Here is a 27760-nt window from a genome sequence, read left to right on the forward strand (position 1 = left end):
TCACGAACCCTCAAGTCATAAGCTTGGGTAATATTTGCTTGCTGGATGGATCTTGGACATCATCTGCCAACTTCAGTGGACTTGGATGGGTTTGGATGGACAATACGGGAAATACTCAGCTCATGGGGATGAAGAATCTTCCTCGACGAGAATCAGCCTTGCATTCGGAAGTAGAAGCGCTACGGTGGGCAATGGAGAATATGCTACAGCACTCAACATGCCAGCGTTTTGGGACGGACTGCAAGGAGCTGATCGCAATGTTAGATGATCCTCATGCGTGGCCTAGCTTTGCGACGGAATTGGAGAGGATAGAGACGCTACGAATATGCTTCCCGGAGTTTAGTATCACTCATGTTCCACGAGCGAGAAACCAGTTTTCAGACTTTTTAGCTAAGAATGCTAGATCCTTCCATAGGGAGTTACTTTTCATTAGTTGTTCTATTCCGGTCTGGTTACCCAGACCTCCTCAAGCTTGAGTCCGTTCGATGTCAAAAAAAAAAAAAAAAAAAAACAATTTTGCTCTAAAGTAAAGCGTGGACACGTGATAAGGGAAGTCCGAAAGATGGGCCGTTGTAAAAGCCCAATAGTGAGCCCAAAGGCAGTTTAAAAAGCTTTCTCGACCTAAACCCTTATCTCTTATCTCTGTTTTCTACCAAAGGTCCAATTAGCCTCTCAAGCCCAAATCTCTCTCTCTCTCTCTCCCTCCGCCGGACATCCGCTCGATTCCTCCGTCGCCACCGCGCCAGATATTTCTCGGTTCACGACGTAGCGCTTTCTTCCTCGCAGGTATTGTTCTCGATCTATTTTAGAGATTCTTGTTCTTCGGCTCGATCTCCTCGAAATCAATTTATCTAGCGAACTTTGCCTCTAATGTTAGAAATTCTCAGAGCTCGATCTGTTGACTCGGAATAAATTCGAATCCGTCAACAATTTGAAAATTGATCGAATTTTGAGAAAGTTGTTTGGAGGCAAATCAATTTTGAAATTGATCGAGGTTTTGAGTTTTGAGAGCTTGGATTCACGTTCGTGTTGAGCCTTGTAATCTGGGCTCTAGTTTTCGTTCTGCAGCCCATGCTTGATCGACTTTTAAAGTTCCAGATCTGTATATCTTTAAATGACGATTTTACCCCTACGATAAGATGTTAATTATATAGATTATTATAGACCATGGGTTCGATGATGGACTTAAATAGGGCCCAACGCACAACACGAAACAACACACAGTCTCTTTAATTATTTTAATCATTTGTTTTTTTTATTTTGCTCTCTGTAGAAGCAACAAAAACAAGAAGATGGACACAGCGTTGGAGGTATACAATGGCGTTGAGACGAGAACACCAGAGATACAACCCATCAAGCGACGCAAGAAGCAGTCAAAGGTCTGGGAGCACTTCACTATCCAGTTTACACAGCCAGGTTGCAGAAGGGCTTTCTGCAAAGGCTGTAACCAGAGCTTTTCCTACAGCAACGGCTCCAAAGTGGCTGGCACTAGCCATCTCAAGCGTCATATTGATAAAGGCACTTGTCCTGCACTTGTTCATCATCATAATACGCAGGACAGCAATGAGATGACAACACCCCAAACTGCCAAGAGTGAGACACCCTACACTGACAAGAGTGAGACACCTAGGAGGAGGCGTTACCGAACCCAGGACAGAAGTGCGTGTGTTGTGTTTGATCAGGACAAGTGTCGCCGTGAGATTGTTAAGATGATCACTAGGCATGGCTACCCTCTTCACATGGTTGAGCATCCAGGGTTCGTCTCCTTTGTGCAGACTCTCCAGCCTCAGTTCTTTGACGCTCTCAGCTTCAACAGTGTCCAAGGAGACTGTGTGGCGACTTACCTTGCCGAAAAACAGAATGTCATCAAGTGTTTAGAAGAGATCCCTGGACGCTTCTGTCTCACGCTTGACTTCTGGACCTCCAAGCTAACTCTTGGTTATGTGTTTATCACCTGCCACTTCATTGACAGTGATTGGAAGATACAAAAGAAGCTTCTCAACGTTTTGATGGAGCCTTATCCAGAATCAGAACAAGCTCTGAGTCTTGCTGTTGCTAATTGTGTTTCTGAATGGGGTCTGGAGGGCAAGTTGTTTAGCGTTACCTTCAACCATCCGGCGAGTAAGCCTGCAGCCGAAAACATCAGACCTCTACTATGCATCAAGAACACTGGGATTCTGAATGGTCAGATGGTGATAGGAAACTGCGTTGCGCGAACATTCAGTGGCATTGCTAAAGATGTGCTGGATAAAGGGAAAGATGTGATCAAGAAGGTCCGTGACTGTGTGAAGCACGTGAAAACCTCAGAGTCTCATGAGGAGAGGTTTGTTGCGCTCATGGAACAGCTTCAACTTCCAGGCGAGAAGGTACTTTCTCTTGATGATCAGACGCAATGGGACACAACATACAAGATGCTTGTGGCTGCTTCAGAGTTAAAGGAAGTGTTCTCTTGCTTAGACACTGTTGATCCTGACTTCAAGCAACCTCCTCCTTCGGCAGAAGATTGGAGCCACGTGGAGACACTTTGCACACTCCTGAAGCCTCTTTTCGAAGCGGCCTCTACTCTTCAGACAACTGGAAGTCCCTCTGCTGTTACGTTCTTCCACGAAGTGTGGAAGACGCAGTCAGATCTGTCTAGGTCCATTGCCGGAGAGGATCCGTACGTAGCGGGTATTGCTAAAACCATGAAAGAGAAGGCTGACAAGTACTGGAGAGAGAGTAGCTTGGTTTTGGCAATGGCGGTTGTGATGGATCCTCGGTTCAAGATGAAGCTCGTGGAGTTCAGTTTCTCCAAGATATTCGGTGAAGACGCTGGGAAGAACATCAACACCGTGGATGATGGGATCCACGAGCTCTTCAGCGAGTACGTGGCACTCTCGGCGTTGGTGAAACCGGCATCTGAAGATGAACTGTCAGAGTTCGACAAATTCATGATAAAGGAGAGGGCAGGGAAGAATCTGAAGTCAGAGCTGGACCAGTACCTTGAGGAAACGCTGTTACCACGGGTTCAGGAGTTTGATGTTCTCGAGTGGTGGAAACAGAACAAGCTCAAGTTCCCAACATTGTCGAAGATGGCTAGAGACATCCTCGCTATCCCAGTCTCGGCTGCAGCCTTTGACTATGTCTTTGACGTGGAACCGAGGGAGATGGATGAGTACAAGACGTCACTGAGGCCTGAGACTGTGGAGGCTCTTATTTGCGCGAAGGAATGGCTACGTGAGAGTGATGCTTCTTCTGGAGCAGATGTGCAAATGTCAAGTGCTATTGTCAAAGCTGAAACATAGGTGCTTCTTTTGTGTGGTTAGTCTTTAACCCACGTGTGAATGATTTGCAATAAAGAGTTTACCTCTTTTAAAACACTAGGGATCGTGTGGATCTGTGTTGTTGTTTTTGCTTGAAAATATTACATTCAAAGACAGTTTTAAGTTTTTATTAACATAATAGGGCAGTTCTCACTACTAAGGTAGTTTTCTTTAACCAAGACATACTTTATGTTACAATCTAACTAAATAAGTGTCTACTACACTAACTATGTGGATTCCATATATTTTATTCTATATTTTTTAATTATGAGACAAAACAAAATGGACCTCATCTATCTTCTTTTTCGTTTCTTCCTCTTGAGTTTATTATTTTTCCTTTTGTAAAATTAATGTTAGTTTTCCAGAACATTTTTTCCAGAAAATATGTTCATAATCAATATCTTTATTATCCAACCTATCTTTTGAGATGTGTCAAGCTATATCTCTGATGATGGTATAATCATGATGTATAAAAGCTCTCTCTCAATGGATACACCTCTACCTCGAATTCTAAGACGAGATTCAAAATTGTGGCACTGGTTCTGAAGCTCCGGAGTTGTCATTGCCATGCCCTTTTTTGTCACAATTACCACTTGTGAGAAGCTTGATAGCAACAATGGCTTTGACATTTGATGTTTGTCAGATCTTTTGAGTTTATACCTCTCGTAAAGTTTCGATCTTGAATCAAGTTTTAATAATGTTTGTTTGGTTGCTTGGTATATTAACATGCTTTTCCCAAAAATAATTACGACATGAGCAGATTCCCAGATATAGTGTACATGTGAATATCGTTACAACAGTGTACATGTGGACATCGTTAAAACATGTAACTTTAAGCATAGCAACACGTGGACACGTCGAGTTAAGATCATATCTATGTGGTTACTCAATATACTCGTGTACATAAACATGATGTACATAACAACAAAAATGCAACATGGAGTTTGTTTACTTTATTCGAATGAATCAAACTTTAACACGAACATGATATACATCTCCAATTCTATCCGAAAGAATAAAAATTTACATAATTAAAACAATTTAGACTTTGTTTTGGATTCTCATGTGGCATAGATTTTGTGTCCATCAATGTGTCCATCATACTCCATCAATGAAATATATGCTCCAACGTATAATTACGTTTTAACTAGTTTTTTAGATATAGAAAGAATTCGAATAAATAATACATCATAAAGAACCACATAATAATGAAAAAATCTAACAAATGGGATATGAGTTATGTATCATTACTTTGACGTACACATAGATATTATTACTTTGACGTACACATAGATATCATTTACAACTGTGTACACGGATATAGTTATCATTATTTCGATGTACACATATATATTATTTGCAATTGTGTATACGCATTTATTTACATCTGTGTACACAAATATAGTTGATTTGACTCATTATTTCGATGTACACATATATATCATTTACAACTGTGTACACGAATATAGTTATCATTACTTCGATGTACACATATATATCATTTACAACTATGTACATGTGTACACATAGATATCTTTACAACAGTGTACACCGATGTACACATATCTTATATAATGAATATATTCAAATTTCTAGGGACCAAATGTGCAATAAAGCTAAAACTGGCCATTGTTGCCCATCAAGCTTTTGCAACAATGGCGACGAGAAAGAGGCGGCGACGAGTAGGAGGCAACGAGGAGACAGAGAAGAGATGGAGGCAGAGGTTTCAGTCGACGGAGGCGGAGAGAGAGAGAGAGAGAGAGAGAGAGAGAGAGAGAGAGAGAGAGAGAGAGAGAGAGAGAGAGAGAGAGAGAGAGAGAGAGAGAGAGAGAGAGCCGGTTACAGGAGGCGGAAACTTTGGTTTTGAGTTGAAGAAATCATTCTATGGAGGTTCCAAATCTTTTTGCCTCTTCTCTGTATTGAGTTTTTGGATCTGTAGATCTGCAAAAAAAAAAAAAATTAGTGATACATAAAGTAAAAGAGAAAAGTAATAATTTGCAAAAAAAAATGTAGGTCACATGGAAAAAGGAAGAATCGAACATATTTCCCAAAAGGAAAAAAAAAACATAGTGATGATCAGATAGAGAGAGAAAAGAGGTAATGCAAGTTGTAAATGTGAGACCATATTAGTCACATGAATTAATTTGGTTAGCAATTATTTGGTTTTAGTTATAAAAAAAGTACCTCAGTAGCTGAAACTGTCTTTTCTTGTAATAAAAACATCAAAACTGCCTTTGAGTGTTAATAACTCTTTTTGCTTTTAGATATTGAGTACTAGTTGGAGAGGCGTTGAGCCGTTGACCCAAATTTACAACAAACAAGACTCATTGCAGGTTGAAGATCAGTGTCAACTATATTTGATGTCGGTTGGAGCCCAAGATCTGTTTGTAGAATCTTATAAAATGGTGTGAAACATGAAAATGACATGCATTCTTAGTAATTGAAGACAAGCCACATCATCTTCTCGTAGTCGATGTCAAATATTTTTTCATCTCAAACCTCTAGTAATTTGCGGTGGCGTTTTTTGAAAATTTTGATCATAATAACTCAATTACTGGTGAATTTCTTCACAGACTTCCACATCTTATAGGGTTTCCTGACAAATACATTGTATTCACGTTCTATTCTATTGATCGATAAAAAATACTTTTGATCTATTCTTTTTGTTTTACTACACTACTTCTTGTTTCTGTACTATTATTACAAAAAAAACCTCTATTTTATTTTATCCTAACAATGAGCATAGTAAATAATAAGTATTAAATTATATAATATTATCGTAAAAACTATCAAAAATCTCAAATTTTTATTTTCATCTATGATATCTTAAGTTTTCTATATAAAATTAAAAAAAAAACAGATAACAAAAATTAATTAGAACATATTTCACTATAAAATGAATTAAAAATATGATATATTATATATATACGAAAAATAAATTGTTAAGACATTCAAGTTAGTAGAATTTGAATATTTCACTGTCGGTGAATGCAATTTCTGTTGAAGAAATTTAATATACATTTTTGTTAAAAAAAATTGAACTGTAATAAATAAATAATAATTAGACTATCAGATAAGTAAACCAAATTATGTAGGTTAAAAGAGTTGTATTGTATGTATAAAACATTGGCCATGAGGCAATGATGCCAATAAGAATTAAGAAGCAGCATCTATACTTTCTAGATTTGTTTGTTTTCACAATGCGTAGGGAAAAGTAATAGTTGGATATTTGCACAAAATAAAAAGAAAATTTTACATTTTGGAGACTTTGTATTGTTTTTTTTTGAACAAAATAATACATTTTGGAGGCTTTGTATTAGTAATAGCAATGGAAATAATACAAAATGTTTGTATTGAACGTAAATATAAAATCTAATAAATAAGTAAGTAAACTGTACATTATTCAACTATTTTCCTATTAAAATCTTTCTTGAAACTCCATATATAAAGCATAGAATTCATAGAAGAATATCATACATAATTGTATTCTCCCCTTGTTAGCTTTCTCTTTATTCTCTCGTTATCTCTTTTTGGAAACCATGCCAGTGGTGGGCAAGGAGAAGGTAATGAAATAATCTAATAACTTCTCTATAAAAACCTATCAAGCAAAAACAAGGTTGTTCTTATAATATAAAAGCAACTAAAGTAACCATAATGATATATGCATAAAAACAGGTAACATGGATGAAGTTGACGACGAAACCTCTTGACAAGGAGGAGAACTTCAGTAAAGTCAAGAGGGCTCTTTGTAGCCTGACTCGTAAGTTATCTCTTATCTCTCTTTTTTCTTTCGTTGAATATATTGAGAATGAATGATTTTATAATTCAAAAAAAAAAGAAGAGAATGAATGATTACTTTGTGTGTGTGTTTTCTTTTGATTCCTTTGCAACACTAAAGAAATAAGAGACCAACGGTTCGACGATAACGAAACAGTCACGATCAAAGTGGTTTGTTGCAGTCCTGAAAAAGTTGCGGACAAACTCTGCAAAAAGGGAGGTGGAGCTATCAAGAAGATCGAGTATGGTATCGAAAACCCTATGGCACCAAAGCCTAAGGCACCTGAAAAGCCTAAAGAAGCAGAGAAGCCAAAACCAGCTCCAGCTCCAGCTCCAGCTCCAGCTCGAGCTCCAGCTCCAGCTCCAGCTCCAGCTCCAGCTCCAGCAGCTTCCAGTTCTCAAACAATGATCCATAATTCAGAGCCGGGTCACCCGATGTATGGTGGGTCTTACAACGGCTATTACCAAGAATATAGGTCTTACCCGGAGACGCAGTGGGGTCAGCCGATGTATAATGGATATCCTTCAAGACCCATTTATGATAGCTATGGAGGTGGAGGTTGGTACGGAGATGAGACCGGCTCATCTTGCACTATTATGTGAAGTCTTGATATCACACACATTATTACCTTACCTATCTAACTAGTTTATTTAATTTAGGCTTTTTAAAATGTTTTGTTTCATTGTTTACAATACACTAACGATGCTTCTTTAATTATATATATCACATCTAAGTATACATATACAACTGCTATAAGTTATGGTTTAAAATTTTAAACAATTTGAACGAACCAAACCAAAATTGCATGGAAATAACTGGTTTTTATACCAAACCGAAGAAACAATGTGACTGATTCGGTGTAATCAGTTCCATATCCAGAAAAAAAAAAGAATTCGTAGCGAAACTGAACGAAGATTTATGATTTTGAAGTTGTATATACTTAAACCTATTAGAAACTGAACCTGGCTCAACCAACCACTAAACCGAACCTGGTTTAAACATACCAAAAAACGAACCTGGTTAAACCAGACTTTTTTTCTGAACTAAACCAGACAAAATAAAAACATTTTGAACATCTCCAGAGGGAATGAACAAAAAAAAAACGCTTACTTAACGGCCTATATCCAAACCTCTTCCTACAACTTGATAAAATAGTGAAGTTCAAAAGAAAAACTTGATAAAATAGTCAAGGCTATAGATATACAAAAAAATGAGGGTAAAAAAGCTGATATTGCAACTTGACTAGTTGATTGATTTGGTGTCAAATTAAAATGGTCAAAGTGTTGAGTGTGATATAAGTGAGAATTTACTAACACTGTTACAGCAACTTTTCACTACATTACCGATTACCATAAAATAACTCATAAAGATCCTAGGAAACCAAATATATTACATACATCATCCTGAAAAATCAACCTCGATGGATGTATATGTTTTCGATTAGTCCAATGCCATTTTCCTTTGGAGCTCATGATATCCATTATCTAAAAGACACTTCCCTCTCTATGCATTCCGACTCCTAACAAACACTGCAACAAGATCGTAGAAGGTTTAAGGGCTCGAGAAAATAAGGATATATCCAATTGGGAAGATAAAAAGGTCAACTGTTCATAAATTCACTTCCGTTTTGTGAAGTCTTACGATGTTTACTAACTTCTTTTTTTTAACGCTTAGTGCCTTCAGTTTTTAAAAAATGGAATAAGCCGAGGCTTATACAAACAGAGTATTGTAGCAGAAACAGAACATGAAGGTTGAAGCCAGGGTACCCGTATGGATAGAAGAGTAAGATCGACGGCTATCCCCTAGAGTCTGTCCTACATTGTTCTGCAGGATCCAAGAGGCACCACTATTCTCGGCTTCTCTTATCCAGGAGGTACTTCACAAAGCTAGGACAGGGCTTTTGCCAACGCAGGATCGAGGATAGGCCCGAATTATCCTGGCGATCTTGTACTAAGCTCGGGTGATTTACCGCTAACGATATTTACTATCTAATAAGAAGATCCATATTGTCATACAAAATTGCTTTTTTTTGTTTGTGCAGTGTCGTACAACAATGCTTATAATCTAAACTAGATTTTTAAAGCCCGGAACATTTTATATTGTAAAAATCTAATAAAAATTCCGTCACATGATTTGTTAAGAATCTTAAATTGGTAGATCCACCTTATTTAAATCAGTCTCATTTTTCGCCAACACATTTACGACCGTTTGAACTCATTTACTTATAAGATTCAAAAAAATTATCTATTTAGATTCATGTAATTGTATTGATCTATTTAGACGATTATGATTTATCTTGAGTTAAGTTCCAAAATTATTTAATTTTTAGAAAAAGTATATTTGTATTGTATTTTTCTTAAGATTTTTTTTAATTCATTTCTAAAAAGTTGAAGTCAAAATTTTTATTTTTTGTTTTGAAAAAAATGAAAAATTAAATGATTGTAGTTCATGTATAAAATTCTTAGTATCTACGGTTTTCATGCTTAGTGGATTAACAATAATATAAAATTAGTAAAAACCATAAAAAAAAGTTAGTAAAAAATTGATACATATGGAAAATTACATAGTGAAAGTGAACCGGTCACCACATAAATCAAACAAAATCAAATAATCATTCACAATAACTTCTAACCTAGATTTGAAAATATTCAATAACTTTAAAATTAGATATTTGTAAGCCTAATAGTTTCATCATGCCCAATAAAATCCTCATATTCATACAAAAAATTATTCTAAGGTTTTCAATATTTAATTAACTGAGATTTTTAAAATATATAATTTTAGATAATCCAACATATTTATGTTTTAATATAAAATAAAAACATACATTCATATGTTATCATTTCTGAATAATTATTTTATATGTGTATATGCATATCTAATTTAGTGTGACATAAAGTTCCGATTTATTATTTATAAAAGGGAACAAAATAAATTAAAAATAGATTATTGGATCAATTTGTGCAATATCTATTTTTCTAATCAATCTTAAGAATATACCATTTGTGATGGAAAATTTAGGATATAACATTTAAACCCTAATGGACGAAGAGGAGTGCAAACAAAGTAACAGACTGTCTGGCAAAGCGCTTACAAGATGGAGTAGATTTTCAATTTAATTTCTATGTACCGCAATATTTACATTGTTGATCACATACACTCAAGCTAAAGTAATAAAATTGATTTTATAAAAAAAACATTTAAACCCTAATAATGTATGTTTCACCCTCCGATAAAGCAGGTTGACTGTTTGTATATTATGGATGACGTTGGCGACTGCTTTAAATGTGATTAATAATGGAGGTGTACTGTCATTGATGCATGGTTCTTCAAACAGTTTTCTCCATTATGCATATACAACCTAAATTCTTCTGAAGCCTTAGAGAAGATTATTCAGTGTCTTTTACCAAAAAAAAAAAAGATTGATTCAGTGTCAGATCGAGTCTTCTCAAAGTAGAATTGCATTTCGAGTTTTCCAAAATTTTCAAAGGATCCATGGAGAGCCTCTCATGCATATCATGCTTCTTGCTGCATGCGAGTAAATGATGGTAGTTGAGGAAGAATGAGTTTATGGAAAAATCGGCTAGATGAAGTGGAAATGATTATCTCGCCCACATATCTCGAGCCACTCTGCAATGAAAGAGAACATGAAATATAGTTTCCTGACTGGAACCATACATTGGGCAGTAGGTATCAGTCACAATGCCCCTCAATGACAGCCTTCCCCTGACTGCTAACGCACCTAGAGGAGTGCCCTCCACATAATGTGTTTTTATCGTAAGAGGGATTTTCAATTTCAATAAACAATCACAAAGCTGTTTCTGCAAGGGATGAAGCTGATTTGGTTGGGGGAAAGCGAAGGTCATTCACAATTTTTACCAGCTTATATCCACTCCTCGTTGTGTAGCTTTCAAAGCTTGCGAAACCCCAAACAAAAGAGTCCTCACGCGAAGGGGAGATTACTGTATTATCACTAAGGTGACATCTTCCTCACTAATGATCATATGTCTAATACAGTCCATGTTCCATGAATGAGATGGATCATCAATGAGATCAGCAACCTCAAGATTCATGTCCACATTGGCATCATGCTAATAATGTGTTGTGTGAGGGATAGTGTCACGATTATCTAACCAGACCTTCGTATTTTCTTCCTTTACACCAATACTTATTTTATTAGTTCACGACTATGGAGGATACTATGCCACACATAGGAACGGCATATACTTAAACAACAGTCCATGAAAGAACAGTTGACTAAGTATTAGTGTTTAAGTACATCATCCATCAAAGATTCTAGATTGTCCCAAATACGCCAAGCTTGTTTACCAAGTAAAGTTTGATAGAAGAATTTGATGTCATGGAAAACTTCCCACATATTTGGACTTGCATAGTTTTTTCAGGCTACTCAAGGGATCTCTTTCGCCTTGTCGACATTGTTGCACCAAAACTTAATCATCGCGCTAGTAAGCTTGGCGCACACATCTTTAGGGAGCTTAAGACACGAATTTACAAACACTAGAAGCGCAAAAGTCACTGATTTGAAAGGAATTTATTTACCTCTCTGAGATAGAAAACCTGCCTTGGAGCTTTCTCTGAAACTTTTTCAGATAAAACTCAGTAGCTTCCTCTTTGATCCACTAAAACACTAGGGGGGACCGAGGTATAAGCTTTCACCACCCTTTGCTTTTATTCCAAGGACATGTTTAATCCCTTCCTTTGTATTTTTTGGCACGTTTGCATCAAACATTACCGGATGTTTTAGGAGATTGATGACCTGACCAGAAACCTCGCTATAACGTTTGAGATATAAGATACGCATCATGAGAATGTCGTCTTAAAAGCGGAGCTGGTGGACAGAAGGCCCGAGATAGCCAACTTGATACCATGACGGGAACCCGATGATTCATCGACATTAAGGCAACTTACTAAAGCTTCTGCGTACAAGACAAAAAAAGAATGGCGAGAGAGGATCACCTTGTCTAATACCACACTCGGGTTTGATGAATGCGAGTTCCCATTCATGAGGACCGAAAATGACATTGAGCTCAGGCAAGATATGATCCATCTAATCCAAACACGATTAAATCCCATTTTTCCAGTAGTATCTCCAAGAAATCTCATTCCATCCGGTCATAGACTTTGGACATGTCTGTCTTAACCTCCATAAAACCATCAGATACTATATCATTTATCCGGAGATTGTAAACTATTTTACGAACAATCAAAACATTGTCGGAGATCAATCTCACTCGAAACAAAGGGGCTCCTTGAGGTTTCTGATATAATGTCTTGTAAAATGTTCTTATACCAGTTACAAAATATCTCGGAGATGCTCTTATATTACACCGAGCACAAGCTAATGGATCGCAATTTTTAGACTTTGTACATAAACATATTTTTAGGCTTGTATATAAACATTTTCGTCAGTTGATTTAATGTTTAAAAAAGGGCATTCTTAAACAAAAATTATTTTAGATTTCAATAATCATTGCTAAAGACCCACATGACATTTGGCAAGTGCAGTATTTAACAGCATGAACTTGAAATTATTTTTAAAGACAAGACACGGTCGAGAAATCTCTAAACCGATGACAATACACATAAATAAGGATAAGCAAACATAGCTAAGCAAGCAGACCATTCATCCCTCATTTCTTAAACTCGCCAATGATCATAGCCATAAATTCCTCAAAGCTCACATAACCATCACCATCTGCATCCACGGCTTGAACCATCTCTGCACATTTTTCTTCTGTGAAGTCCTCCCCAAGCCCAGTCATGGCCGCATGGAACTCACTTGCTGTTACCTTTCCGGCACCATCAGTATCACAAAAATCAAAAGCTTCCTTCAACATGTTATTAATGCACAAAGTAAACTCGTCAGCGTCAAGCTCACCGTCACCATCCACGTCAAATTCCTTGAACATATTTGTGATTTCTTCATCAGGAATGTTCTTAGAGAAAGCAAGAGCCGCTTCACGGAACTCCTCCAGTGAGAGCTTGCCGTCGTTGTTCTTGTCGAACTTTTGGAGGATCTGTTTTGCAGACATTTTCTTATTATATTTGTTTTAGAATTTTCTTTTGTTTATGAGTGTGTGAATCTTGACACACTATGGTCTGGTATATATAGTCTTGACAACCCTAAACAAAAAGACCCTGTAAAGATTGATAGTTCCAGTGAATGTTTAATAAAAATGAAAATGAAAAAAAAAAACTAGGAAATATTTAGAAAATATATATGTAGATATTATCCTACAAATGGATTTTTTTCATAATAACATAGTGCAAAGCTAAGCTAATTTTAACAGTATTAACCTTTAAATATTATTATAAAAAAAGAAATTATATTTCAAGGTTAGAAAACAAATTTTATATTAAGATTTTTTTCCAAAGTTGATGGATTCGCTTCTGCAAATGTCAAGTTTCCATTTAAACTATCAAAATTAAATCTTCAATATTAGGAGAATAATAAGCAAATGTAGAAAAAACAAAATACCAAATCAATACATTCTAATTATGATAATTTACAAAAAAATGTTATATAAAACATAACTTCCAGATAAATCTAAATACGTGTGTCATACTTATCCTATATTTGGGTACACGTTGACCACCGCTGACTCATCGTGCTAACAAATCCTTTTTTTTTTCTCAAAAATTGAAGATATATTAACGAATTGTTTTTTTAAATTAATGAAAAATCAGTACCATTGGATTCAAGTATTGCTACTTCGACGAGAAAGAAAAGTATTAGTAACGTAATCAACGAATTGTATACACTTATTTAAGAAATAAATTGGAGAACACTCGGTTTTAGTGCTTACGTATTCAGTGATGTAAAACAAGAAATAAGAATATGGAGCTTAAGAGGATTCAAATGTCTACAAGGAGAAATCATTTAACATCCATATGCGTTTGGCTCTCGCGTCACGTCCTTCTTTGTAGAGCGTAATAAGTGAGTGCATGCATGTCTCTAAAACTTATCTTTTAACAATGAAAAGGGAAAGAAGGTACATACACGTCTCTTTTCTTTCTTGCAATCTTTTTGGATTTATGGATATTTACATGGGCCATTTAAAACTTTGTGGACGATCGACTGACTGGTTATCATGCCTACGTTTGAATCTTGGAGAATTGAGGTAAAATTTGTTTCTTTTATTAGATGGAATAATCCAGTTGTATATGTAAACCCACCACGCAAATTTTTGTTGCTCTTCGTTTTTTGCTTTGCATGACAAATGTAGAGTTGATCGACTTTTATTGTTTTCAAGGTCAATATGGACTAGAGAGGTAAAGTTTCCCGTTTGTATTCAAGATTGTGATGTACGATCCAAGAAAAAATCATTGTTGTTGATTGAGGGCTTGGTTCCATGAAACTGAGCAACTAAATAGTCATTTCGAAGTGCTTGAGGATAATGAAAGTCTGAGCTCTGACTTCAAGTACTCTATAGTCTTCGTAAGAGAGTCTGGAATCGAAATGAAACTGTCTCGAGGTTTGAACAAAAGAAACTCCAAGGGGAACCGACAGAATAGGGATAGAGCTGGGCGAGGATTCTCGTTCGTGGCAACTATGGTTAGAGTAGAATAGCGTTTTACCACATGTTTCTAGAATCATTTTCTGATGCTGGAGATCGTCTGGTTAGTAAAATAATAAAGTAGGTTCTGATGTCAACAGGATAATATGATATACGTGGATCAGTTCTATCATCAATGAATCAAATACATTAATAGCTTGCACCTTACGTTATCTTAAACTCGTCACACAACACTCTACCTTGTCTTTTGTGAATGGCAACTCTGGTTTACGATAATCGAATTCCTCTTCCTCTTCTTTTTTTTGTTGGTTTACTTCTCGATGCCTTGTTGCAGATACTGAATCAAGTCGTAGCCAGCAGTAGTCCACTTGTTATACGCATCTGTACACACATGAATCATGAAGTGTGCAGCTTCACGTTCGCTCATCTCTGGGTGAAATCTTTTCCTTAGGTTACCAATTGGATCTCCTCTGCTAAAGCAAGGCAATCCACTGTCTAGCATCATTTGCACCGTGCTTATGATTCCGTCCATGTACCGGCGAGCAGCCAAGTATCCTTTGACGCACAAGCTTTTTAATGCAGAAAAGACAATAAGATTATCTCTCTGACAACAAAAAGAAAAGATCTCAGAAAGTTTTTAAGATATCTACCTCACAAATTGATGCCATGTTTTGCTTTTCATAACACCTGATGGATCTAGCAACTGAGTCATTTCGTGGCTCAGTTTGAAGTGAGCACTCTCGAACCGCATGTTTCCACCAGGTGAAGTTTCCAATATGAAACCAAAGTCGATGTGGACAAGTCTTCCCACGCTGCATTACCGTAACACATGGTGTTATTTTCAAGAAATTGCACAAATAAATAATATTGTCCAGAGAGAGTTAGGAAGCATACTCATCAAAAAGAAGATTTCCGTTGTGTCTGTCTTTGGGTTGGAGCAAAAGACTAGCCACAGCATAACCGGCACTGCTGATGAGGAAGTTCTCTCTTGCTGTTTCAAAGGTGGCTGAGCCCACGGGTCCATAGTCTTGTTGAAAAATTTCATACAAACCCCCGTCAGTTGTTTCACCCATTTGACTTCTGCTTCGTGTATTAGGCACAACCTGTAATCAAAGTAAAGAAAAGAGATGGAAGTTCCATTAGAAAGAAACCCGTATGAACCTTATCTGATGCATGAAATTCTTATACAACCAAAATCTATTCTAACGAGCAATAAGAGAAATAAGCTCAAGATTAACACATTTTAGACCGAGTTTACCTCAATGATTCCCCTCTCGTCACCAGTTGGGAGTACTCCATATGGAAAAAGATAAAGATTAAGACCAACCGCTTGAAATATATCTCTAAGAAGAGATATCACTTGAAGGGCAAGAACATCTTGTCGGCAATCATCTCCGACCTGAATACAAGAGCAAATCAGACTCAGAGTAAATACCAACTAGTGGGGGAGCGCATGACTGATTTTTTTTTTGGGGGTATTGGCAAATACTATTAGAATTATGAAAGATATCACAGTAGAATAGCTTTCATGTGGACCTAGAAACCCTACAAATTGTATGAAAATCATACCAAGGCTTACCTTGAAAATGCAAGCCTGTGGTTTCACATCATTATGGTCACCATCACGATCAATAACGTTGAAAGTTATCATAATAGGGACTTTGGCAGCTGATTGTAAGGGTATTCCACTGTCTACACGGATACCCCTAACAAGCTTACTAGGAGCAGTTGGCAAATAGAGGTCATCTCCCTGCATTTCAATTTTCTCTAACTCCCTGCCATAAATAAAGTGTTAGATTAACCTTGCATCCAACATACCCACCCATACCATGAAAGATAAACTCATACCTCCTGATACCGGCTCTGCGCTCTTCTTTTGGAAGGGGAAATAGCACCCCGGAAATCGATGTAACTTTGTCAAAGAAGTCGAACTCTCTAGTGAACATGTCCAAGGCACTGGGACTGAAACCATCAATGATATGCTGCCGAACTTGTGGCAAAATTTCTTGGAATGATGCATTCTGAAATATTACAGAAACAACAGGTGAGCCCGGATTATTACAGCCGACCACTCCACAGCTATACAACAAAGTTCTACTCCATCTCTATCTAAACAAACTAATCACTTTCTCACAAAATCTTTTGTCCAAATAATACTTTCCAATGAAAAATTCATGCTAATACAGAACTATAAGCAGTTATGAAACTCATTTTCACTCTTGGAATTATGTAACTAGAACTAGCGATCAACATGTCAAATCAAGAATGCTTTCAGCCTCGTATAACATGTGAAGAATAACCTACCCCAGAAGACTTTGCAGATGTTTTCTACAGGAGACCAGTTTGGAACTCGGGATATTCACAATTAGGGCCAGTAGATAGTACTAGATGACAATGCTATTTAATATTGTGAAAGATCGTTAAGCTACATAGCAGTATGTAACATAGATAACATACTAGCCAAACAGGAGTAAGATGCTGACTCTACATAAACTAAGACCAACGAAATATAAGCAGAAAATTATAATAATGGGCAAACCTTATCGATAGCGCCCTCCTTCGGTGTTTCCTGAACAGACTCACCCTGGCATTATAAGAGATATTTGAAATTAACAAATCTCCACATAGGTTACAAGCAAAACTAAGATCTTGCAAAGTCCACTAAGTTAAATTTACCTGCAAATGCCAAATGAGAATATGGGCAAATATGTCGCTTCTTTGGGTAGCTCTAAGAAGATACCCTTCCACCAACCTCTGCATTCAAAAAGAAATCAAAACATTAAACATCTTAAATGCAGGAAAAAAGGAAAGACGTAATATCCAGCTTCCCTAGAAGTATAATTTCTGTAGAGTTTGAGGATACTGTGACAAGAAAAACCGTGAGCAATCAAAGGCCTAATAACAAAAAAATAGACATGGTTTTGAAAATGCGAGGTTGATAATCCAATTCTACTTTTTTAAATAATAGTTTTAGATAAAAGACCAACAAAACAAAGGTTCCTGGGCTCGTAGTTTCTTTTTCACACCATGGTTGGATAAATTCTGGGAAATGCTGCAGTACACCAAATGCAGAATTCTATTTTTGAGACTATAAAACACTTCAACGACAGCACTGAAAAAGCAATATGATAAAACTTCACGTATTAAGATGAGCGACAATATATATAGTGAGCACAAGCAGAATGATATAATTCAAATCTAACGAGCACATGACGAATGATATACTTGAAATAGCTTAGACCCCAAACTGCTTATAGAGACTATGCATATTAGATAAGACGTACCCCTTCATCATAGCGTAGAGACTGCACCAACTGGGGCATGAAGAAAGTAACTCGGTCAGGAGGATAGGACTCCAAAACTCTTAGTACATATGCCATGACACGTGGATGGCCTTTATAAGCAGGAGTGAGGAACTCAAGAGCCTGTGTGATTGAACAAGCAGCCCAGTGTGGTAGCTGCTGCAACAGCGCTGAGTCCTCTTCAACATTTTTGGGTGTTACAAAGTACGGCAATGCCTGGGGAATTGTACGAAGATCTACAATATGTGTCTGCATGAAAGAGTCTCAGTGAGAAAGCTCATAAACATCAGACGATCAATACAAAGTAAAAGTATCATGGCCAAACTTTTTCCAGTTGCATCATGCCTGCTGATTTTGTAAACTTAAAACCAAAGATACAGTATACCCCACTTAAACTATAAAATCGTAAGAGGTCTGTCTTTCTACAGTCTTAGAGGAGTAGCATCTGTTTTATACCTGAACAAGCTGAGTGACTTCGGATTTCACACCAGCATTTGCCGGAAATCTTGAAGCAAGAGATAAAGCAATGCGAGGGTCCACTGAAAAGGCGGTTTTAGCATGTTCGGTCCATTTTTCGGAGCTTATTTTCAGCCGCGAATATGGACTGTCCCTGTACATACGTTGCCAATTGGAAGAATGAATATCATTTACGTCAAAGAGAACTAATGAGAAGTGAAAGCGTCATAAAAGGAAACCAAGTTTTACTTTGAACTAATAGGTTGCGCCCATACGTCAAGCCTGTCAGCTTCATGCTGGCAGAGCATTAGGAGCAACTGCCTCCTCTTTTCTTTTCCCACAGTGTAGTTGTCCATCTCACCCCAGACGGGATGATACTGATCGGTCTGTAGACATGCAGCCAAAGTAAATATCATATTTTGCAGTCAAACTATGTTACTCCGAGAAAGTAGAAAAAAAGTTTGCAGATGGTTACTATACCACGTCAATCAAGTTCCCTATTTCACGAGGTTTTCCTTTGGAATCGGATTGACTTAAATCCAATAGCTCGTTTGATAAAAAGTGAACAAAAACTGAAACAGATAGAGCCTCGCTTTGACAAAAATTCGGAATATTTACATCATACCACTCTGGTTGATGAGCAAACCAGCCTAAGGAAGTCCTGGAACAAGTAGAAAAGACATAGTTTCTTATTGACGTGCACGAACATAGAACAAAGGTATATCAGAGATAATAAAATTGGCCTAAGCATTAAGCCATTTGAAACACCGGGACATGCCATATTAAATGGCGGATTAACATAAGGCCTAAAATGTAGCTACTTTCAGTTTTCTCTCAATCTATGATATATCTATTAAAATAGCAGACACTAGGCCATACAGTTCAATGCAATGTGCAATGGCAATTCAATTTAAATCCTAAGGCGGACAAAACAGTAAGAGAGCCTATGAACATTAATATACAGTCCAGCAAAGAAAGTAGAAAAAAAATCAAATATGTGACGCCAGATCATAGACGCAGGATGGGAGACCTCCAAAAAAGAAAGAATAACAAAATGTATGGTGCAACAAAAAACAATGGCTCATCTTACAAAGAAAAAAACTGCGAATTAGCAAAAACTGACCTGTAAATTCGATCTTCCAATAGCTGGAGTCCAGATCTAAATTTCTGCATATTGCCTTGTGTTTGGCATGAGCAGAACTTCAGTCCAAGGAGCATCAAAGAAAAAAAGGTACCAGCAGCTGCAGGGTGGCGAGTAAAGCACCAGTCAAGGTCTGTACTCCGTTGTAACATTCGACCTAGCAGCAAGAGTTGCTCCGTGCTATTATGTCGAACAACCTAGAGAAGCATTTTGTGATAAGAAACTCACATAAATAATTATTTGCTTACTTAGTGGTTAGTAAGCAAATACCCAAGTGAAACAAAATTTCTCCAAGACCACAACTTTGTCGCCTACGGACGTTCGCAGAAAAGTGATAATTGATTCAACTAGTTTTATAAAATTATCACCACTAATAATACTCTAGATCTTCTTAACCAACGACTAATAAGAATTGAGGTGATCCACCTACATGAGTTCCGTCTGTAAAAGAAAAAAGTAGAGAGATAAATCCTAACCTCAAAACGATCAATTAAAAATCCAAGCCACAGTCTGTGAGCGACTATTTGGTCAACTGGATCACTTTCCGGTGATCCTTCTGGCTCCCCAGGGGCAAGATGGGGTCTTAATTTTGCAGCTGGGCCAGAGTATCGCACATCAGACGCAAAGAGCCCTCGCTTTGTATCAATTGTCCATATCCATGCATCTACAAGCTCGGCAAGGACTAGAGATACAAGTTGAGGAGCAGCAGAAACCAACCAGGTCCAAATAAAAATTCCAGTTTCCATAGCATCTGGAGTAGATATATATGCAGGACACCAACAAAGGAGACGCAGTAACTGAGAAAAGCCTTCCACATTCGTTTTTGACTCAGCACCCTGATGCAACAAGAGGAGAAATTAGAATACATGTGCTCGTCAATTCATCTGCTCTTGGTTAGAAAACCTTACCAGGTTTGACAGAAGTAGTGCAGTTGCTTGAGAACAAGTTTCTCGGAATTGTGTCTTATCCACCTCTCCACCTTTTTCAGCAGTATTAACAAATTGCTGAAGGAGACGCACAAATCGCGCTATCAACATCTCATTAAATGAGTCATCCTCTGGTTGTGGTGCCTGGGAAAATGCCCCAGATATTAATCTTTGAAGGCCACCACCAAAACCACTAGGCGCTGAGCCAGATTGAAATCCACCAATACTGTTGTACAACCTTCGCATGCCAGCAATTTCCCCAGCATGGTTGCACTTTACTGTTGCACTGACTACACCAGTACCAAGCACCTCCAAGTTAAAGGATTCAGAAACTTTTAAGTTTGCCCCTGATGCTGCAGCTGCTGCTGCCATCACCGCTGGAATATTTGCAGTTCTTATCCCTGACCAAATTTCATTTTTCCCAGTTCCAATCTTTATCTCAGATAGAAGAGAAACCACATCCGTGGTAGTTTGTGCTCGCTGCCATGTGTTTGCCTTACACAGCTTATCCTGTGGTGGATATTAAAAACAAGAGAGGACCGTGAAACCCTATTGTAACTCAGAGGAAGCAAAAACAATTTAACTTAAGCAGAACCCACGAAAAAAACCCCAGCCATGAGAATATATACAAAAAGAATCCATGAAAACAACAACTTAAGCCCCTATGTCTAAAGCAATTCATAGTTCGTTTGTGCACCAAAAACAGACTCATATATCTGAAAAGGAACACGCAACCAATACCATAAACACTGAAACAGTAATTATTAAGGGAGAGAAAAACTGAATGAATCCCACCTTCTTGAATCATTTCAAGAAAATAGGGAAGTCTACAACTAAAAAGAAGTTCGTTAAACAAAGTAGATGGAAGGAAAACATGGCACTGCAACAGAACAGACAGGAATTATATCTCCACAGTAAGTTCTGTTTAAAATGTCAAATTAACAGATTGAATTGGCGTAACAGAAATCTCAAAATAAGGAAATGTGAATGTGAATGTGAATATATACGATAATATGAATTGGTAAACAGAAGGAAACCTGAAGCAAACCCTGACTGGTACATGGAGCATATGAAAGCGATATTATGATCCATTCTCGAACAACTTTCTGGTATAAAGATCGAACAGCAGCAGTCCAAGCAGGATCATTGACAACTGTTGAAGATGTATTGTCATGAACAGAAAACAGCAAACTATCCAGACACGACGAATGCCAGAGGACCTGTATTTTCTCATTGTCAGACGATCAACAAAGCAGTGGATAATTTCCAAAAGAACAGTTGGAGAAGGCAAAAGGCAAACACCGAAACTTAGTAGACAGTACCAAAGGCAGTGATATAAGACAGACACCAGTAAAGAGAAGGAGGAGAGTAAATTACTAGATGTACAACAGAGAGGAAATATGCAGAAAAAAAGAGAGTAAAACCGTGAAAAATGTCTATAGTAGACGTGAAACAGCAAACACAACATATTTAGAAATCCAATAAAACAAACAGACTACACCACTAGTATCTAACGGAATTATATATGAGAAAATTGATATTTGTTAGAGATCAATAGAAAGAGAAAAACTAGATTCAGCAAAAGATAGGAAAAAAGTCTGCAATGGGTAACCCATGAAATTATTGCAGGCCAGTAGGAAGAAAAACACTTCAATCTGCAATTGTTCAATGCAAAGCTAAATGTAAACTATAATTATTAGAATTTGATAATATTAATTATTGCCTAAGTCGCCTTGAAAATACTATCATGGCTAAATATAACTCTACTTCTCCATACTTCTATCAGTGTAGTATATTCATCATATATAAGCAATATATCGGCTCGTTTTTTTACAAACATGGTGAAACTACATATAATCTTTTGAACGAGAGTGTATATCCATTTACCTGAGGAAACTTGTCCCGTAACTGAGTCAACAAGTTCACAGAGATATTTCTAACGTGTTCATCTCTCTGTGACATACTCTTTATGAGGAAACAAGCATGTGCATACGTTGTCAGTTCTCTATTACGAGCATCTTTTCCAGTAAGTGATATTCGATCTTCCTGAAATCAGATGGAAGTTTTATGAAAAATTCATTTACTGTTAGAATGTATGTGAGGATGTAGCAAACACACAGAAAAGCAGAACTGGTGTTGGTGACAAAATGAACAAAGTGCATATATATAAGGACAGAAGGAATGAACGGGCTAGAGTTGCCATCAAACGGCCCTTGGCCAAAAATGAGCTACAATAGTACGACCAAGTATTTACGTACCAGCCATGAGACTGCTGTTTCAAAGGATCTATGCACAATTGCCGTCAAACACTGGGAAACAGCAGGAGTAAGATTTGGAGTTTTCAGATATTCGAAGACACAGCTGAAGGCACTTCTAGAAGCAGATACACTTGAGTCGCCGTTAAGGATACCCCCGTTGCTAATAAAGCGTATGATTTCCAAAAAAGCGACAGCAAGCAAATAGGTAGCTTTCACTCCTAATAGGATTAAAATAATTAAAATAAAAATAAATTCTAAGCATCTAAGATAGCCAAACCAAAATCCTTCAAGCAGATATTAAACAATAACTCCTAGTTTGTTTTACCTGAAATGGTGTTCATTGATGCAACGTCAACTCGGCCACCTAAGGCAGTTGAAAGAGCAAGTCTCTGTGTTGAAGCTACTTTCTCATTTCCATTTCCTCGACGACTACCAGGATTATGGAGCGCGTTGAGTTCCAATTCGTCTTCAAGCCATTTTACAGAACTGACAACCTACAAAGAGCAATGCTCAATTAGGTACAGTTAAACTTCAGAACAAGTACGTATCTACTGGGAGATATAAGACTCAGTATTTAGAAGGTTTATAATATGGTGAACCATAAATTAAACTCTGAAGATGACCTTCTAGACTGACTTACAAGAGGGGGAGTGCCTTGAGAAATCCGCTGAACAGCAATAATCCACTCTGTATTCCACATGTAAGGCCCTCCCACAGCTTGCAAAGCAGCATTCATGCTCCCACTATTCGCTGAATTGGAGGTTGACTTCCCAGCGGGTGTTGGAGCTTTCAAAATAGGAGGTGCTAAGCCAAAAAGGGCTATATAGAACCAAAGATTGCGGAACAACTTCAAAAGTGAGGGTTCCACATCCAAAGTAGGATCAAAATCCGAACATATTTCCGCCACCGCAGGAAGAAGAGGCCCTAAAAAATCCACACCACTCCTGGAAGAAAAGGAAGCGCGTAATAAATATTCAGGTCATTACGAAGAGAGAAATAAACTTTGGAAAAGCATCCACTGATGATTTTCCGATTATTCTAGTTTTAGGACAATTGTAGTAGAGAGGAAAATGCTTATTTTATCTATAATGTTAACAGCAAGATCACAACATTGATCATCCAGTCATCCTTCATGCAATACATAAACCTTTCTGGGAACATAGTAGCCAGCAAAAGCTGTTGCCAGCAGATTTCTCGTAGTTTGCAGACTTTCTAATGTATAAAATACTTTTTATTCAACAGCGAATAGTTGTTCAAGCTTTTAGTTACTATATGACTAGGCAGTTAAAAGATAAACTAAACCATAGACAGTGAAAAAAAACTCTAATGTTTATACAAAGCTAAGACGATATAATTACCCGCCACTTTTGGATTCGGCAGCCAGGCCTACATCTGAACATAAGGAAAGCAAACGATGGCGATAGTCCGAACGCAATTTTGTATCCGCAAGACCATTGGCAATTGTAAGAAAACCTGCAGGAAGAGTCTATAGCACAATTGGATCTGTAAGGATCAGTATAATAGTAAAATCAAAAAAACATAGTAAAATACCTCTATACGCTCAGTTGTAGCTTCTGGTGCTGATGTTTTGCTCTCTACAGATCCTACAGTCGACAGTTTGCTCAAGTAACTTCTGGTCATCAAAACTACCGTCTCGCGGTAAGATTTTTCAAACCCTAACGTTGCTATGCGAGAAACAGCATCAAGAAGCTGCATAAAATTGGCATAGATGCATAAATAAATATGTCAACAAGGATGAAGATATCACTGCCAAATTTCGAGAAAGTAACATATATGGGGTATCATGCTAGAAAATGGAACCATACTTGGAGTCGCAAGAAGCTAGGAGCCGAAGCATCACCCTCTTCCAAGCTTTCAATAAAAAGTGGCAATATCATGTCTGCTACTTCGGGCTTCTTCACAGCAACATTGAGATCAGCAAGCAGCCGTATCACATTTAGCTGTACAGCAGGCACTTGCTTTTCTCTATCAACCTGGACACCAAATGATGAGCCTTAGCGGAAAGGTAAGATAAAAAGGGAACCTAAGGAAGGCGGATTAATAGCTGGCGAAGTAAAATGATTTTCTCCACGTTAAGAGAACGGTTGAAAAATTACCTGTTCTTCATAATCATTTCTTTCACGAATACTTGATGCTAACCCCATAATGAAGGTGTCCACTGGGGCTCGGTCCTTGGACCAGCCAGATTCAATAATCTCACAACTAGTCTTAAATACGCTCTCGAGCAAAGCCCCTTGATCAGGCTGTTCAAACAAACAATTAGAAATACATAGAAACTTCGTTTAGTAATTTAATTGAAAACGAACTATAATATACTAATATCTGTCCAAACTTGTGACATGATGTGTTCGATTGTACTTCTATAGAGATCCAGCGATAGAGTAGAAAATGTTGCTCGTCTGAGTACAAACAAAATTTTACCTGAGCACAGACTGCCAGTACCAATGGTTTAAGTCGGATGAGCAGCACACGAAGTGGCTGGCCTCCTCTTTCCACTGCAATCTTTGCAATCCCAGAAAGCAGAGAACCGAACAGCTCTTCACAGGCCTTCATTTTCCGCCACACAGATGTCAAGCAGGCATCGGCAGCATCTAATAGCAATGCAAGAGTCTCCAGGACCAACCTTTTAGAAGTTTTTCCATCTGTTTCCAGAGACACCAGGCTCTTGATTTTCATTTTAGCTACAGCCTGATAAACAGAGAGCTTCGCATTGACTCTAGTTTTCAGAACTGGACCTTGTTCGTTCCAGTCTCGTTTTCTTGACTGTAAACAAAATGCAGAAACAGAGTCATCATCTTTTCTAAGAAATCCATACTCCACTCAAGATCCGCAAAGTAAGCACCACCGTAGTACTATACTACTATCCCTCTTGAAAACATGCCGAATAATATTATAACCACGAGAAAAGCATTACCTTCAGAAACGCAGACATGGACTGGAGCTGCCTCTTCGCTATAAACCGCACTTGATCCTGAAGTTTGGAATCAACTTTGACCTTCTCCAAAATATGAGTGATCAACCTAAAGGCAATCTCTTGCTTCTCCAAGCTCTCGATGGACTCATCCTCAAAAGAAGCCACTTGTTGTCTAAACACAGGGTTAGAGCCTCCACTACCTTCACTAAATCCAAAGCTCAGCTGATCAACCCCAGTCTTCCACACGATACTACCCCCATTCACCACAACAGACGAAGAACTCTTAGAGGACGCGGTGGACCCGTCGCCAGGACTAGACTCCTCCGTTTTTCCTGAGGGATAACGATTCGTGCTAACGGGAGAGCTCTGAGCCGAGGAAGTTTCAGAGTTCGCCGAGTTCAGAGGCGCACGGCTCACAACAAACTGATCAAGCAACATTGTGATCAACTTATCCCCATCAGACTGCAGAATCGACGGAAAATTCTGAGAGAGCGCCACCAAGAACGCCTTGGAAATCGACGGATCACCATCCCCATCGCCATCGCCGCAGCAGCTCGCGGCGGCAATCACGACCTCACCTGTAAACCTAGCAACCTCGGTGGCGAAATCCGGCGATAGATCCGCCGCGGACGAAAGGTAACTCAAGAAATCGCAATAGAACGCAGAGATCAACTGCGAGGGAAACGAATGCGGCCAGAAGGAGCGGCGGAACGAGGCGGGGACAGCGCTGAGGAAATCATTCACGGCGGATTTGGCGCGGTTGTCGGTTGATTCGGGGTTCTTGGAGATGATCCGCGCCACGGCTAACACGGCGTTGAGGTGGCTACGAGAAACCCTGGGCGATTCGGCGAGGAGCCATTCGGTTTGGGGGCAACGGCCGCATATCCACGCTAGTTTCTCCGAGAATTGCTTCGGATTCTCCGCTATAATGTCGCAAAGCTCCGTCAATGCCTCCATCGGAAAGAAACAGAAAAATTTAGCTGAGAGGTTCGAGATCGGATCTGCCTTTTAAGACGGAGTCGAAATCTCGTGTGATCCGCGAAGGACGGAGATCAATGATGTTCTTTGCATGAGGAGGAGGAAGCCATGGAAGGGGTTTGAAGGTTCATTGTGATGTCGACTGAGTCATCATCGTCGTTCGTTTTGTCTCTTCCTTCTCTTTTTTTTTTCTTTGGCTCTTGGGGAAATGATTTGTCCGTTGTGGAAGATCTCCGAGAGGGGTAAATAGGTAAAATCCAGCTAAAAAGTGTTCGTAGAGACAAATCGGTATAAACCATACCGGAAACATGAATCGGGTAACTAGATTAAGATCCGGTTTATTTATGAATAGCTTCATGGCTGGCCTTATAAATTATCAAAAAATGTAAGAGGCGTTTGGTTAAGAGAGACATGCACCCATGTTCATAATTTGGGCTCGGAAAAAGTCAGTGAGACGACCACTTTTTTTGTCGATTAAAATTAACATATACACCCCATTTGGTGATATTAATTGATTATTTACATGTGCTTTAAACATTTTTAATCTTTAGGATTAAATAGTTAGGCATTGGATGCTATTTTTATGACAAAATATTTCACATTAATTTAAAACATTTTTAATTTATAAAATATTTTACCATAAAATATTCCACATTAATTTAAAATATTTTAGAGTATATCATATTTGGTTAGTTAAGATTTTATATTATGATTTTGTAATAGAACATTTAATTTTCTACTATGAAGTAGTTTTATAAAAAGAATATTCGTGCTTCAAATATTCTATTAACGATTTTAATTGAAAATTGATATAATTTTATATATGTGATACTATATATATGAAAAGAATCTCGTTGTTCACTTTATTTTATATTTTCTAATACTTTTTTTTTATCTACTATATGGTTAGTAAGGAATATATATTGTATACGAAAGATTGAATTTTTTAATTAATTTGATAGCAATAAATTAGGAATGCCTTAATTTGGAATGTTCTTGATATAAGGAATATTTTGTGGAGTCAATTTTAAGATTTAGGTGATGATTGTTTCCCTAGTTTTTAGATTTTAGTTTTTGGTTTCTGGATTTTAGTTTTTGGTTTTTAGATTTTAGGTGATAATTGTTTGGGGTGGTTTTTAGTTTTTG

The 27760-nt window shown here is 37.8% G+C and overlaps 4 protein-coding genes across 4 annotated transcripts; 2 read left to right on the top strand and 2 right to left on the bottom strand.

Annotated features, from left to right (window-relative positions):
* Nucleotides 1-622: 622 nt before the first annotated feature.
* On the top strand, nucleotides 623-3458 carry LOC106346122 (zinc finger BED domain-containing protein DAYSLEEPER-like). Its single transcript, XM_048781977.1, has 2 exons — nucleotides 623-786; nucleotides 1274-3458. Exon 2 carries the CDS (start codon nucleotides 1293-1295, stop codon nucleotides 3282-3284), a length of 1992 nt encoding a protein of 663 aa, XP_048637934.1. The 5' UTR covers nucleotides 623-786; nucleotides 1274-1292; the 3' UTR covers nucleotides 3285-3458.
* Nucleotides 3459-6841: 3383 nt separating this feature from the next.
* Nucleotides 6842-7682, top strand: LOC106349689 (protein SPIRAL1-like 1). Its single transcript, XM_013789665.2, has 3 exons — nucleotides 6842-6865; nucleotides 6978-7062; nucleotides 7201-7682. The coding sequence occupies exons 1-3, from the start codon at nucleotides 6842-6844 to the stop codon at nucleotides 7680-7682; spliced, it is 591 nt and encodes a 196-aa protein (XP_013645119.2).
* A 4853-nt stretch (nucleotides 7683-12535) lies between these two features.
* LOC106351128 (probable calcium-binding protein CML34) lies at nucleotides 12536-13521 on the bottom strand. Its single transcript, XM_013790946.3, has one exon. The coding sequence runs from the start codon at nucleotides 13131-13133 to the stop codon at nucleotides 12732-12734; it is 402 nt and encodes a 133-aa protein (XP_013646400.2). The 5' UTR covers nucleotides 13134-13521; the 3' UTR covers nucleotides 12536-12731.
* Nucleotides 13522-14719: 1198 nt separating this feature from the next.
* Nucleotides 14720-26804, bottom strand: LOC106346120 (phosphatidylinositol 4-kinase alpha 1-like). Its single transcript, XM_013785376.3, has 26 exons — nucleotides 25637-26804; nucleotides 25144-25485; nucleotides 24819-24965; nucleotides 24528-24695; nucleotides 24253-24411; nucleotides 24060-24187; nucleotides 23342-23645; nucleotides 23027-23195; nucleotides 22702-22919; nucleotides 22331-22489; nucleotides 21481-21663; nucleotides 20426-20953; nucleotides 19994-20353; nucleotides 19500-19714; nucleotides 18857-19037; nucleotides 18626-18762; nucleotides 18377-18530; nucleotides 17903-18169; nucleotides 17295-17372; nucleotides 17158-17202; nucleotides 16467-16639; nucleotides 16198-16393; nucleotides 15877-16017; nucleotides 15513-15721; nucleotides 15269-15430; nucleotides 14720-15187 (listed from the first exon to the last, which is right to left on the bottom strand). Exons 1-26 carry the CDS (start codon nucleotides 26591-26593, stop codon nucleotides 14929-14931), a joined length of 6039 nt encoding a protein of 2012 aa, XP_013640830.2. The 5' UTR covers nucleotides 26594-26804; the 3' UTR covers nucleotides 14720-14928.
* Between the last annotated feature and the right edge of the window lie 956 nt (nucleotides 26805-27760).

The sequence above is a fragment of the Brassica napus genome, chromosome A6, assembly GCF_020379485.1.
Source record: "Brassica napus cultivar Da-Ae chromosome A6, Da-Ae, whole genome shotgun sequence".
In the NCBI taxonomy this organism is placed as follows: domain Eukaryota; kingdom Viridiplantae; phylum Streptophyta; class Magnoliopsida; order Brassicales; family Brassicaceae; genus Brassica; species Brassica napus.

Excerpts from the sequence above, each read along its gene's own strand:
- LOC106346122 (XM_048781977.1), top strand. The coding sequence starts at position 1,293 with ATGGACACAGCGTTGGAGGTATACAATGGCGTTGAGACGAGAACACCA.
- LOC106349689 (XM_013789665.2), top strand. The coding sequence starts at position 6,842 with ATGCCAGTGGTGGGCAAGGAGAAG. Across the intron at positions 6,866-6,977 it reads CAGTGGTGGGCAAGGAGAAG|GTAACATGGATGAAGTTGAC; the intron begins GTAATGAAATAA and ends GCATAAAAACAG. Across the intron at positions 7,063-7,200 it reads GGCTCTTTGTAGCCTGACTC|AAATAAGAGACCAACGGTTC; the intron begins GTAAGTTATCTC and ends GCAACACTAAAG.
- LOC106351128 (XM_013790946.3), bottom strand. The coding sequence starts at position 13,133 with ATGTCTGCAAAACAGATCCTCCAAAAGTTCGACAAGAACAACGACGGC.
- LOC106346120 (XM_013785376.3), bottom strand. The coding sequence starts at position 26,593 with ATGGAGGCATTGACGGAGCTTTGCGACATTATAGCGGAGAATCCGAAG. Across the intron at positions 24,188-24,252 it reads CTACAACTGAGCGTATAGAG|ACTCTTCCTGCAGGTTTTCT; the intron begins GTATTTTACTAT and ends ATTGTGCTATAG. Across the intron at positions 21,664-22,330 it reads TACGGGACAAGTTTCCTCAG|GTCCTCTGGCATTCGTCGTG; the intron begins GTAAATGGATAT and ends GAGAAAATACAG.